The 12,796-nt window shown below is 51.4% G+C and overlaps 2 protein-coding genes and 1 non-coding gene across 3 annotated transcripts; 2 read left to right on the forward strand and 1 right to left on the reverse strand.

Annotated features, from left to right (window-relative positions):
• Positions 1–774: 774 nt before the first annotated feature.
• PMZ80_010346 (uncharacterized protein) lies at positions 775–5,314 on the forward strand (the record flags this gene model as incomplete). The annotated part of the gene is made up of 2 exons (XM_064878736.1): positions 775–1,302; positions 1,481–5,314. 2 exons carry the CDS (start codon positions 775–777, stop codon positions 5,312–5,314), a joined length of 4,362 nt encoding a protein of 1,453 aa, XP_064725430.1.
• Positions 5,315–5,929: 615 nt separating this feature from the next.
• Positions 5,930–7,552, forward strand: PMZ80_010347 (uncharacterized protein; the record flags this gene model as incomplete). Its single annotated transcript, XM_064878737.1, has 1 exon — positions 5,930–7,552. One exon carries the CDS (start codon positions 5,930–5,932, stop codon positions 7,550–7,552), a length of 1,623 nt encoding a protein of 540 aa, XP_064725431.1.
• A 313-nt stretch (positions 7,553–7,865) lies between these two features.
• On the reverse strand, positions 7,866–7,965 carry PMZ80_010348. The gene has a single exon. It is a non-coding gene; the product is annotated as a tRNA-Glu (tRNA).
• Positions 7,966–12,796: the final 4,831 nt, after the last annotated feature.

The raw sequence follows: 12,796 nt of genomic DNA on the forward strand, positions 1-12,796 counted from the left end.
CTGCGGTGCTCATCAGCGTCCACCCTCGAGCCACTATCGAGTGCTTCAGAGTTGGGCCTTTTGGAGAGAAGTTTGGCAGCATCGTATCATGTTGCCAGTGGTCGTGTCTTCGCATCGTGTTCGCTCTGTCTGCTGTTCATGAATCCTTTCCTGTATTCTTGCCTGACTATATTGACTACTTGTAATCACACCTCAATCCGGATCTGGCGCCTGCTGCTCTTCGAAGCGCTGTACTCGTAGACTATACTCGACGACGCAAACCCCAGCCATTCTCAACACCACGTACGATTCCCCAAGCCAAACGGAAACATACTGCTGGCTCTGTCCAATTGTACCTTTGCCTTTTGCCTTGTCCGGCTACAAATTCACCCATTTGCGCTCGACTCGACTCACCACAACCTCGACTGGTGAATTGCAGGCAGGATCTAGGCGGACTGCTGCTGGCACCTGGCTTGCAATCAACTGTTCTTTGTACAACACTGTCGAGCGCCTGACAGCACACGCCTTGCCTAGTTCTGCTTGTGCTACAGCCAGACAGCGAGACATTGCAACCAAGCATACTGCCCATCTAGCGAGTCCTCGACCCGTCCACCACCCTAACACCCATTGGCTTGCACCACCTGTTCGAGCGTCCGCCTGAGTTACGCTTCCTTTCTTACTTCTCAAGCCAGTCGAGAAAACCTCTTTGCATGATCCATGGAAGTCGGGTAGTCGAGGAAAACGGGGTCAATATTCCTCGAGGCTGCGGCCATGAACCCACAACAATTCGCAAATATGGGTGGTATGGGTAGAGGAATGCCCAATATGAACATGGGCATGGGGATGAACAGCAATGGTCAAAATAAGCAACCGAATTTTTTGCAGTTCATATACCAGAGTCTGACACAAAGCCAGCAAAATGATGGTCCGTTCACCGGCTGGCGAGGAGCCCTTTCCATCCAAGAGAGGGCTGCTCAGATTAAGATTCTCTTCGACTCTCTTCGTATGCTAGGTTCGACAGTCGACACTAAGAGGTCTCTCGATATTGCTTTGGCTTTCGAGAGAAAGCAATTTATGCAGAGTTCGACACAAGATGCATACAAGCATTCCATCCATGAAAAGTTAGCCAGCATCCGCGACCAAAGGCAGCAGCAAGTCACCACTGCAGCCAACGGTATGCCTAATGCCTCGGGGCCTCCCAATGGAATGATGAATGGCTTCCCGCAAATGGGAGGCGCGAACCAGAATATGAATTTCCCACAACAGCAGGGCATGCAGCCCTCGTCCATGCTTCCACAAATGCAGCAACAAGCATCAATGAATGTAAGTCGTACCATAGAGATTGTCACTTGGAATTGTCCAGTAAACTCCTTTCACATCCAACTACGAATGACCCCAGCCCCGTTAGTGTTTTTGGCAACACATTTACTTTCCGAATCTACTTATTGTGCTCGTTTGCTGCCTATTTTCTGCAGTGACCAACTGACTGACTATTCTTCAGCCTACTCAGCCCCTCAACCAACAGATCAATCCCGCACATGCCGCCAATAACGCTATCCGAGCCAACCCTCCTCCAGAACTCACTAAAGAAGATAATACTTGGATCAACACCCGAGCGGCCGAGATGGCCAAGAGCACTCCTCGCGAGCAGATGTCCCAGATTGTCGAATCCATGGACCCTCGAGTTAGACAGTCCTTGACCGAGAAGAAGATCGATCCTATAATATACCATTTCAGAATGAAAGCTACCAAGGAATTCAGAATGCAGCAGGCTCAAAGAGGTGGTCAACCACAGGCGATGATGGGTATGACCATGCCGAGGACCCAGACTCCAAATCAAAACCCTGGGGTTCCCCCATCTCAACCGAATGCGACGCCCTTCATGAACAATATTGACCAGTTTCGGGGTCAGCAGGAGGAGGGCATGCGATCACAACAAGAAGGCCAATTGGTGGTCCCTGCAAGCAACCCAGCACAGACTCAGACTCAGATGCCCACTGCTGACATGATACGCCGCCATCAGCAAAACTTGGCTCAGCAGTTTAAAACACAGAATCCTAACGCATCCGACCAGGACGTCCGGAACTTTGTGTCGCAAAAGATGAATCAGATGCAGATAGGCATGCAACGAGCTCGCAGTCAGGCTGCGCAGCAGGCTGGCCAAGGTCAGACTGTGATGCAGCAACAGAACCGAATGAACATGCTCAATCAGCCCATGAATCAGAACTCTACACACAACAGTCCAATGCAAAATGTTCCACGGCCACAATCGAGACCGCACCCAGCTCAGATGATCGCTCAAGGACACCCCGCCCAAGCTCAGCAAGGTATGACTGTTCAGGCTATCCAACAAAACATGCAAAAGTTTCCGGTACATCTCCAGGAATTGCTGGCCCAACGCCCACAAAGCGACTGGCAAGCAATCGTCGCCCATTGGAGGCAGAGACCGTCGCGCCCCCCTCAAGCTTTCACCCAGCAGCAGCAGCAGCAGCAGCAGCAGTTGAACCAAGCTGCCGCCATGCAGCGAAGCGCGTCGCAGCAGGCTCAAAACATGCCAGTGAGCCAGAACTTGCAGCAAGCCCAGACCGGGCAATTCCCTGGGCCTTCGCCAATGCAAGCTTCTCTATCTATGGGCGCGGAACAGCACAACCAGATGCCTGCCATGAACGCCACGCAGATGCGGCAGCAAGGCATGAATCCCAATGCTCAAATGATCCGCATGCAACAACAACAACAGCAGCAGCACCAACATCAGCAGCAGCAGCAGCAGCAGAGGATGGCCCAGCAGAATGCGATGGGTGCACAGAAGTCCAATCAAACCCAAATCCTGTTCCGCGAAACCGACAATATGAATGCTCATGAACAGTTTCGGCAAAAGTTCGTACAGATTTATGCACAGGCACACCAAAACATCCCGAACTTGCAGACTTGGCAGGACTTCAAGGAGTTTGCCAGTGCACAGGCTCAGCCGAGAGTTTCCTTGAACACTATTCAGCAGCAACAGTTCATTTTCGCCCAGAAGCGCAGGCAGGCTATCTCCGGCTCTACTATGCCACAAATGTCGCAACCAAATCAACCAGCTCTACAAGCGCCGATGATGGCACAGCAAGGTTCTGGGATAGGGCCTCAGCCTAATCAGCCGCAGATCACATTACAGGACATTCAAGCCGCTAGAATAGCCAATCCACTGTGGGATAACCTTACCGATGATCAGGTCAGAGAGCTAGTCGCGACACAGCAATTTCGCCCGCAAAGGCCTCAACTAACAGCTGTTCAGGGACAGAGCCAAGGTATAAACGCTGTTCAAGGCCAAAACAACACGAGGCCAGTCACTCAGCAAAGACCCGGTAGCCAGGCTGTGCAGCAAAACAGACCACAGCCTCAAAACCAGGTCCAGCCACCGACGGAGAACAGAAGTCTGAAGAGACCTAACCAAGATGACGCCCCTGAAGGTAACCTTGCGCAGCCTCCAAACAACAATCGACCACCTCTCACACAAATCACAAAAGAGCAATTCGACCAAATGACGCCTGCTGACAAGGAGAAATTTCTGACACAGCGCAGGCAGTTAGAGGTCGCTCACAAAGTTCAACAGCTGTCAAAGGAAATCTATACGCAAATGAGGCCTACTCCTCGAATCACAGGAATGGACCAGAACAGTCGCCAGAAGATCGTGAACATGCTGACAGATGACACCACCAAGAAGATGCTTTCGCGTTTCGATTCTTTCCTCATTGCGTTTTCTCAGAACGAGAGCGATCAGAACTATCTCCGAGTCTTAATCCAGCATCGATGGCGTCTTATGCAGCAATATACTGAGGATTCTTGGAGAAGCAAGACCTACCAGCCAGCTGAACACTTTACCTTGAATGCTGACAATCTCGAGAACATCCTTAAAAATGTCACCATGAAATTCCAACAGACTGCTAAGAATTCAGCGTCCTCGAGGGGTGCTCAGCCGGATCAGCTGACGCAGGAGAATCTTATCAGAAAGAATCAGGAAACAGCGCAATTACAAAAGTCCAAAGTGGCAAAGCCGAAAGATGGACCTCCACCTGCCCCTACAGGTGAAAAACCACCATTTCAATTCCCCTCGGACCGCGGGCAGGGCGCTCCAAAGTACGCAACACCCGGCTTCAGAGCGGAAGACCTGAAGCTGCCGCCGAAGAAGAGGATACGCAATGACGCAAGTGCATCTCCGGCCACGCCAGCCCAGACCCAGCAGCCCAGGCCGTTGCTTAAGTGTCCTTCACAAGGTTGTAATGCTCAAGGTTTCACTACACAGGCAGAGCTGGATCTCCACCGAAACCAAGTCCACAAGCCTGAGATGGAACCTGTTAGGGACCCTGTTGGGTTCCTGAACAATTCCATGCAGCAAGCTTTTGATCTCGACGGGAATCTTGACCCCAAGAAAGCCTCGGCTGCTGCTGGGTCTACAGAGGAATCCCTCAGCCAAGGCGGTAAGACAGACAGCAAAGGAGCCACACCTGCTGCAATGGCCAGAGGTTCGAGTCTACAAGGTCGCAAGGACATACCTCCTGCTTCGCAACAAGGATCGCAACAAGCCAATGGAATCCAACAGCCGTTGAAATCAACCCAAGACTCATGGGCTGACTGCAAATTCACCTTCGAAGACCTCGTCAATACCTTTGGACCGACAGAAAGTGGAGATATTATCCCGATGGCCGTTGATAACCAAGCTCTTCTGGACAGGACGTATGATGCATACACAAGAACAGACGAGTACAAGCGCATTTTTGGCGATTCAGACAATCTCACGTCAAGCGAAGGGTCATCTAACAAGAGCAAAAGCCCAGATCAGGGCAGTGAACCAAGTTTGCCGACCAATGATCAGGTTCAAGGTCGGAAAGGAGCAGAGCAAGATCCTTACGATGTGGATTTCAACATGGGTGGTGATCAACTGCCCATTCTGGAAGGCAACTTTGATGACCTTTTTGTAGGGGATGGGAGTGGCGATGATTGGGAGAAGCTCGATGCGGAGGGAAGTATGAGTGATTGGGAGAAAATCGATAGTGTCGATGACGACCAACAGCAGCAGAAGTCCGGACGGGATGAGTTTGATCTTGACTCTTGGATTAGCGAGCCTGCCGCGGCTGGCGGAGAGGACAATGTTCAAATTGAGAAGGCGTTTCGGGTGCTCCACGAACCCACTGATTGGGACGAGCTCTATTCTTCGGGCGACCCATCACTTTATGCTGGTGGTACACTGGCGTGGAACGCTATTGGGAAACAGGGTGAAGAGATGCGTCGTAAGAAAGGGTGGCCGATCGAGGGAGCGGCTGGTCAGGCGTCGAAGGCGAAGAGACAGAAGTAACAGGCCATGAAATTGACATTGGAGCAGCAGTTGGATGGAAGGGAACGGCGAAAGCCACAAGCAGGATACTGGAATGGTCGGGACATGTTTTGATGATTGTGATACCACTTTTGAGATTAATCGGCTTTGGAGCTGGACGACATGATGCTATACAGGCGAGGATTCTGGCTCGGTTCAATGCTAGTTGAAGCTAAATGAAGGAAGATGAAGATGTAGTGATGAGTATGAATGAATATGGGCCATTTGACCAACGACTGGACCTCTTAGTCGCTATAGAATTCCGAAGCCCACCAAGCGCAAGGGCGGAATTGTTCCGTGCGACCAACTAGCGGCATCAATTTCAGCAAATGTTTCAGTTCCCATTCGTCAGCACTATCTTATTCCACATGAGCGGAAACGTTGACGTTGAGTCGTGATATTATGGCACGATTCGTACGAGCATCATGCGTCTTTCTAGGCGTGATATCTGGGAGGCGTTGCCATTCAATACAACAGCCTCCATGAGAGACCGTCAAGGACAAAAGAATAGTTGACACCTTCTACAACCAAATTGGTCTACTCTACTACTGCAGTGGTTCTCCCCAAGCCGAGTCCAGACTACAAGCGCATCTTACGATGATCGTCTCGCTTCTGCTATGGACAGCTCCGCTGTTGCTCTTCATCTACCTGTGCAACTCATACTCGCTACTGCCATCGAGAATCCCGGGGCCATTCCTGGCCAAATTTACAGACTTCCATCGATTCTTCTCAGTCTACCGACGAAGTCCTCAGAACGAACAGAATGACCTTCACAAGCAATATCGTGGTCGTTCCGACCTGGTCCGCTTGGGTCCGAATACCGTTTCCGTCTCTGGGCCAGGATATATCCAGCAAATCTACGCTATCGACAAGAAGCTGCCGAAGTCTGACTTCTATGCAACGTTTCAAAACATTGTCAATGGGCGGCGAGCAGCGAGTCTGGTGGCTGTTACGGACGAGCAGGTTCACGCGAAGATGAAGCGGTTGGTGGCGAATGCATATGCGCTTTCCACTCTTGTCGAATTTGAGCCCTTGGTGGATAGCACGACACATGTCTTTCTCGATGTGCTGCAGGAGCGATTTGCGAGCAAGAAAGGCCAGGTCGTTGATCTGGGTGAATATTTGCAGTTCTATGCGTTTGATGTTATGGGTGAGCTCACCATGTCTCGACGGCTTGGTTTCATCGAACAGGGTGTGGATGTGAACAACATCATGAAGTCGATTAATGCTAACTTTGAGTGGTTCTCCTTGATTGGTCAAATGCCTTGGCTTGACAACGTGCTCGGCAAGAACCCAATCTATGTCAAATACTTCCGCAAGCAAGTTTCGAGCCCGATCTTGCAGTTCGCACAGCAGTTGTTGCAAGAGCGGTTGCAGCAGCTCGACAGCGGCGAAAAGAAGGAGAAAGAGAATGCTATCAACAAACCGGACTTCCTTGCGAGGTTCTTACAGGCTAAGAATCAGGTCTCTGGATCGGATGAGGAAGTCGCGCCGATGACGGACTCGCTCTTGCTTTCTTTGATGTTCGGTAACATTAATGCTGGAGCTGACACGATTGCAACTACACTTCGAGCAGTTTTCTACTATCTTTTGACACATCCGGAGGCGATGGCAACACTTAAGCAGGAACTGAAGACGGCGCAAGAGAGCGGAGACATAACATCGCCTTGCCCAACGTGGCAAGAAACACAATCTGAGCACATGACATACACGCGTTGTGTTGTTAAAGAGGCAATACGGCTTTGGCCAGCACTGTCATTGGTCTTGGAGAGGAAAGTCGTCGACCCAGCTGGCCTGCCTCTACATTCACCAGACGGCGAAGACAAAATTCTCCTCCCACGCGGGACAACAGTCGGAATCAATCCCTACGTTCTGCATCGCGATCCACGAGTCTTCGATCCCGTCTTCGCCGCCGACCCCAGCACGTCGAATGTGGAAAGCTTCGACCCTGCACGATGGCTGCCGTCCACCTCGACCCTCAAGAATTCACGAGGCAACACTGATGCACAGATCAAGAGCATGGATCATGACATTCTCACCTTCAGTGCTGGAAAGAGAAGCTGCTTGGGCAAGAACATTGCCATGATGGAGATGTTGAAGGTTGTGCCTGCTTTGGTCATGAAGTTTCCGGACATGCAGCTTGTTGATGCATCAAGATGGAAGGTGAAGAACGTTTGGGTTCTGGCACAGACTGGGCTTGATGTTAAGCTCAATCCGTAAAGCAAAAAGTTGCAGAACAAAGCGAACCACTAACGATATGTTCATGCAAACGCTCTTGGTCCTTGGCTCATGTTTCAAATTAACAGGACGACGAAGCACTGTCAGTATGAGACAGACAGGGATGCCCGGCAGCGTTACTGGCCAGCGGCTTGAGGTACGGTACCCAACCCATGCCTCACATCCAACAAAGGTATTACCATTGCAAGACCCGGCATTCCGACCTTCTTAGATCCTTGCTTCGCTACCACTGCGACAGAGCACACCCAGCACGCCACATCACGAACACAAAACAGACGGTCGGCGGAAAAAAGAATTCCCGCACCAAGAATCGAACTCGAAGCTCCGAGGCATGCTAGACCACCCACCGATCAATCGTGAAAACCCGGTATGTTAAACCATTACACCATGCGGGAGAAGAGACGACAGCCGGACTCGAACCGACAACCTTCTAATGAACTTCGCCGACTGCAGCGGCGGATCCCCTCGATCCAGCCGTCTGCGGTGGCTTTTGTACCCGAGTAGCCTCACCCGGGCCATCGAAGTCAGATGCGCTACCAATTGAGCCATGTCGTCTTGTTAGGAAAGGTATTTTGGGTGTGTAGTATATGATGGTTTGACAAAAAGCATGGGCGGGTTCAGTTCGCTCGAATTGGGCCGACAGATGAGGACAAAGGGTGTACCCCGTTGTGTTACGTAAGCCACAAAGGAGGATCTGCTTTGTGAGGTCTGGATCCAGTCTTTGCTGATGAAGACAAATGAAGGATGCTTCGGATGCTTGAGGCACCCCTGCGGCTGGACCAATGACGCGTTCGCTACCGACGCTCGCGATGCACAGAGCCTTGGCTGCAGTGGACGATGATTAGTCCCCAGGCGAAGCTGCGACCAGCCGTTACGGCGGTTACGCTCTTCCATGAGACACCGTGGTTGCAAGGGGACAGTGAAAAGGACAACCAAACAGTAGCACCTTCTCCACGCCCCGGCTGTCGAATTCCATAGACAAAATATCAGCTTCTGCCTTCCTCCACCTCGCTAACTGAAGCGGGCAGTGCCTGTGTCCGAGCTGTATCGTACTTTCCCATCGCACGTCTAGACGTGGAAGGAACCTTCCAGCGCGTAGGCAAGAACGACCACGTATTCGCATCTTCCTCCACCGCCCGCCGTTCCTTCCTTCTCCGCTTGATCGCACTTTCCCCTCTGGAATACGCCAAGAGGGAGGGAGCCTCAGAAGCACAAGGCAGGGACATCCGGGCGGTACATCTTCTTCTGCATCAATTGAGCCTTCCCTCCTCGATTATATCTGAGAAACGCAACTACAATATAGGTCAGGAAGGGACGACCACCAAGTCGTCCTGCCATCGCCGCGGTCGTGCCTACCCTCTTGACATGATCGCAGCTTCCTCGTCTGAAGTACGACTGGACGGAAGGGGCCTTGAAGGCACGAGGCAGGAACGACCAGACGGTCGCACCTTCTTCTCTACCAGTCGTGCCTTCCTTATCGGTTACAATTGGGAGAGGAAGGAGCGACCACACGGTCGCACCTTCCTCACGTCTTGGTCGCAGCTTCCCCATCTCGACAAAAGCAAAAGGAAAGAATGGTCCAAGCCAACGTGGAAAGAACTACCGGTAGACCGTGCCTTCTCAGGCACCTGTCGTAAATTCCTTCATGCCATTCTACCTGGGGGAACAGAGGAAGGAGCGATACAGATACCAGATTGAGAGGAAGGAACGACCATAACGTTGCACGTGCCATTACTGCGGTCGCACCTGCCCCTCCAAGAGAATCGCACCTTCCTCGCCTCTTGGTCGCGACTTCCCCATATCGACGAGAGCAAAAGGAAGAAACGGCCCATGGCGATGTGGAAGGAACTACCGGTCGATCGTACCTTCCTCTGTTGCGGTGGTGCCTTCCCTCGCCGATTATACCCGACAGAGGAAGGAGCGATACAAACACCAGATTAGGAGGAAGGAGCGACCGCAAAGTCGCGCCTTCCTCGACTCGTAGCGGACAGGCAAGGCAGGAGCGTTCCAGGATGATGTGGAAGGAACGATCAGATGGTCGCAGCTTCCACAATTGCGATCGTGCCTTCCTCGCGATCCTTCCGGCCGCAGGAGGAAGGAACGATTCGGTTTCAAGGAAGGTACGACGACAGAGTGGCTCTTTCTGTGGATCAGGGCAGGCCTGTGGAGAAAGGAGCAACACGATATTACGAGGCAAGGACGAGCGGGGGTCGTGCCTTCCCTCTGTAATATCATTTCCGAAGTAGGAAGGAACGGTTCAAGTCAAAAGGAAGTAGCGACTCGATGATCGCACCTTCCTCTCGGTAAGTACAACCGACTGAGGAAGGAGCATTGCAGCGTGTTGAGGAAGGAACGACCATATGGTCGCAGCTTCCGTTGAAATAATCGTACCTTCCTCTTGTCAGACGTATTCAACTTGGGAAAGAGCAATGCGCCAATACGCGGAAGGAGCAACCACCGAGTGAGTCGCACGTTCTGTTGCTAGAGTCATGCCTGCCGCCTGTCAAACTCATGGTTGTACTTCCCCCTCGGCATAAATTCTAAAGGAAAGGATGTCAAGGATGGCGACGATCTTCGCGTCACCCTTCGCCTTCACTCGGACGTGATGATGATCTTGTGGAGACAAGAGCAAAAACCCTGCACCCAAGGTATGATGCTAGCTGTGCTTCGGTACGCGACCCTTCATTACTGAAGAGTGAGTGCTGAGTTCGAGTGCAGGAATCTGATTTGGTTCTATTAAATGGTAACTCGCTCGAGGCCACGTCTGCCTGCGGAGGAGCCAATGGGCAATATTCAAGTGTTGGTATGCCAAACTATTTTCTTGATTCCCACACGTTCATAGCGTAGAAGAAACACAGCGACATGCCTCCCACAAACTTCTCACAGCTCCTTCGTTAGCTTCGTCGGCTGAACCTGCGCTCGTGCACCCACCTGTTGCTACAGCGCTTCGTCCTCGCATGTGCATCATCTTGAGTCCTCTTTGTTTTGTTGTGCTTTCAGGCGAGCTGCACGTCGGTATTGATACTAGCTTCCTGACCAAGTCTCGCCCAACCTCTTGTACGCTCACATGGACTGAGCGTGCCTGGTCTTCAATTGTCGTAGACTTCGATCTCAGGGAAGGATTAACGACTGGTGTGAAAGGTCTTGCTTTGCACCCGGATGGGTCACTGTTGATCCCTAGGAGTGACGCAGCCTTCGACGGTATCTGGGACGTGTACAGTGGTGAGGAGATCGATACGTTTCGGTTCTTCTCGGTATCCTTCGACTGAGCGCTGTAGCTTCTGCTTGCTGGCCATGGCATCTGCACAAGCGTGGCTGTACGCGCTGGGGGAACGATTTGCTTTGCGTCAAGTCCAGGTAAAACGTGGTCATCGATTGAGGCGGGCATTTTGGGTGGTGCAGAGTCGAATAGACGCGTGTAGTGCTGGTCCACGATAAGCCACGCTGAGAGTATCGACAGAGAGGAATGAGACGAATGGGCGAAGATCTTGTTGAGGCTAGAAACAAGAAAACTATCCGAGCTATTGCCTAACCGATTTGTTCTGAATGCTGATAATTCTATGGAGTCGAGGTTGAATGTCTGGCTTGCATGAGCTTCTATCGCTTTAGTTGTGGATGAAATAGCACAATCGAGTTTCCAATCGTACGTGTCTTGCGAATATATGTGGCTGTGTTGCGACCTCTCAGATATGCTTCTTGTCTCTCTTGTAGAAGAGCGTGTCAACTCAGGCGGACTGCTGTGAGCACAGGAGCTCGAGTTGTACGACAGTGGGCTATCGAAGGGATCGGCCAGGCGTTTTCGTTGCCGCTCATCAGTGCTGAATGTGGTGCCCGTCGAACCTGCCGAGAGTCTCTGGATGGGGGTCAAGGGACGGGATTGAAACACAGAAAGCTGAGTTTGGACGGACAATTGAGGTTGTTTTCGGGGTACAGGTGTCGCTTCACTGGCAGTTCTGGAGAGATCACTGAATGGTGTGCTAGAAGCTGGGCTATCATCCGGACTGAATGATGATATTTCATGTTGATTGCGAACTGGTGTTGTTGGCCCGGGTGGGTTTAGTTCATGATGTATAATTTGTTTCAAGGATTGGTTCGAGCGGCGTGGGCGATGAATCTGGATGAGTCTGGGTTTGGCTGGCCGACTAAGCACGGTTGCCTGCATCTATAGCAACGCACGTCAGATTGTTATCCAAGTACAAGGACCTCAAACATTACCTGTATGATTCCCTCTTCTTCTTCTCCATCAATTTCATCTACTGCCTGCTCTTGGTCTTGACGCTGTTCGATAAGCTGCACTTGTCTCGCGTGCGCGCGCCTCACCTTCGCGTCTTCTGCTTCATGCGGTGGCCGTTGATCGACAGGGGTTTTGGGTGCTGGAGACGAACCTCGACTACTGCTGCTATCCGAACAGCTGGCTGATGATGGATCGTTTGGTTCGATGGATGATGGTGCTTTCTGTCCGATCGATGTCAGGCTTTCGACCGATGGATTATCCTCCTGGTACATGCTCAGAATATGGAGATCTTGGTACGATTTCCAATGGAACTTTCTTCGTAATCTCTTCTCGTTATAAATGTGCTCATCGTGCAGGTTGGAGGCTACATAACGCCTTTGATGAAACAAGGCAGGTGCAGGATGTGTTTGTGAGCGTTCTGCGATTCGAGCATCGGCATCTTGGTTGAGTGCGAGATTCCTGAGATTGGTTACGCTAGGCAGGACTCGCCGTAAATCTGAACCACACTCTGCTTTCCGATTTCGAGACCCAGCTTTGAGGTCTGCTATCGAGACGGACCGTGGGAATTCGCCAACGCGTCGGTCTGTACCATAGACTGCAGCGCTCCGGCGTGACGCCGCCAGCTGTTCGTCGCTTCGTGACATAATTCTGTGCTTGATAGGATCAAGTCTCTTATTGTTTGCAGATAGTGTTAGGTGTATAGCAGGAGTCCGTTCCTGAGTCGAAGAAGATAAAAGTACATCAGTAGGAGGTGAAGGTAACATTTCTTGTGACTCGAGCAATAAACGGGGAACGGATGTAAGAGATGACAAATGGTGGGTTGGTGACATGGCAGCTAGATATGTTTGTTCCACAGGCGTTGACAAGACTTGAGTCGACATGCTCGCCGTCACCATACCTGTTCCACCGTTGCATGCCATACTCGAACTGTAAAACAGAAAATGTGCCTAGTCATCAACCATCTCTACAGAATGTTGAGGATTGAAACACCA

Source organism: Knufia obscura (genome assembly GCF_036327395.1).
Source record: "Knufia obscura strain CCFEE 5817 isolate CBS 148926 chromosome Unknown scaffold_17, whole genome shotgun sequence".
Lineage (NCBI taxonomy): Eukaryota > Fungi > Ascomycota > Eurotiomycetes > Chaetothyriales > Trichomeriaceae > Knufia > Knufia obscura.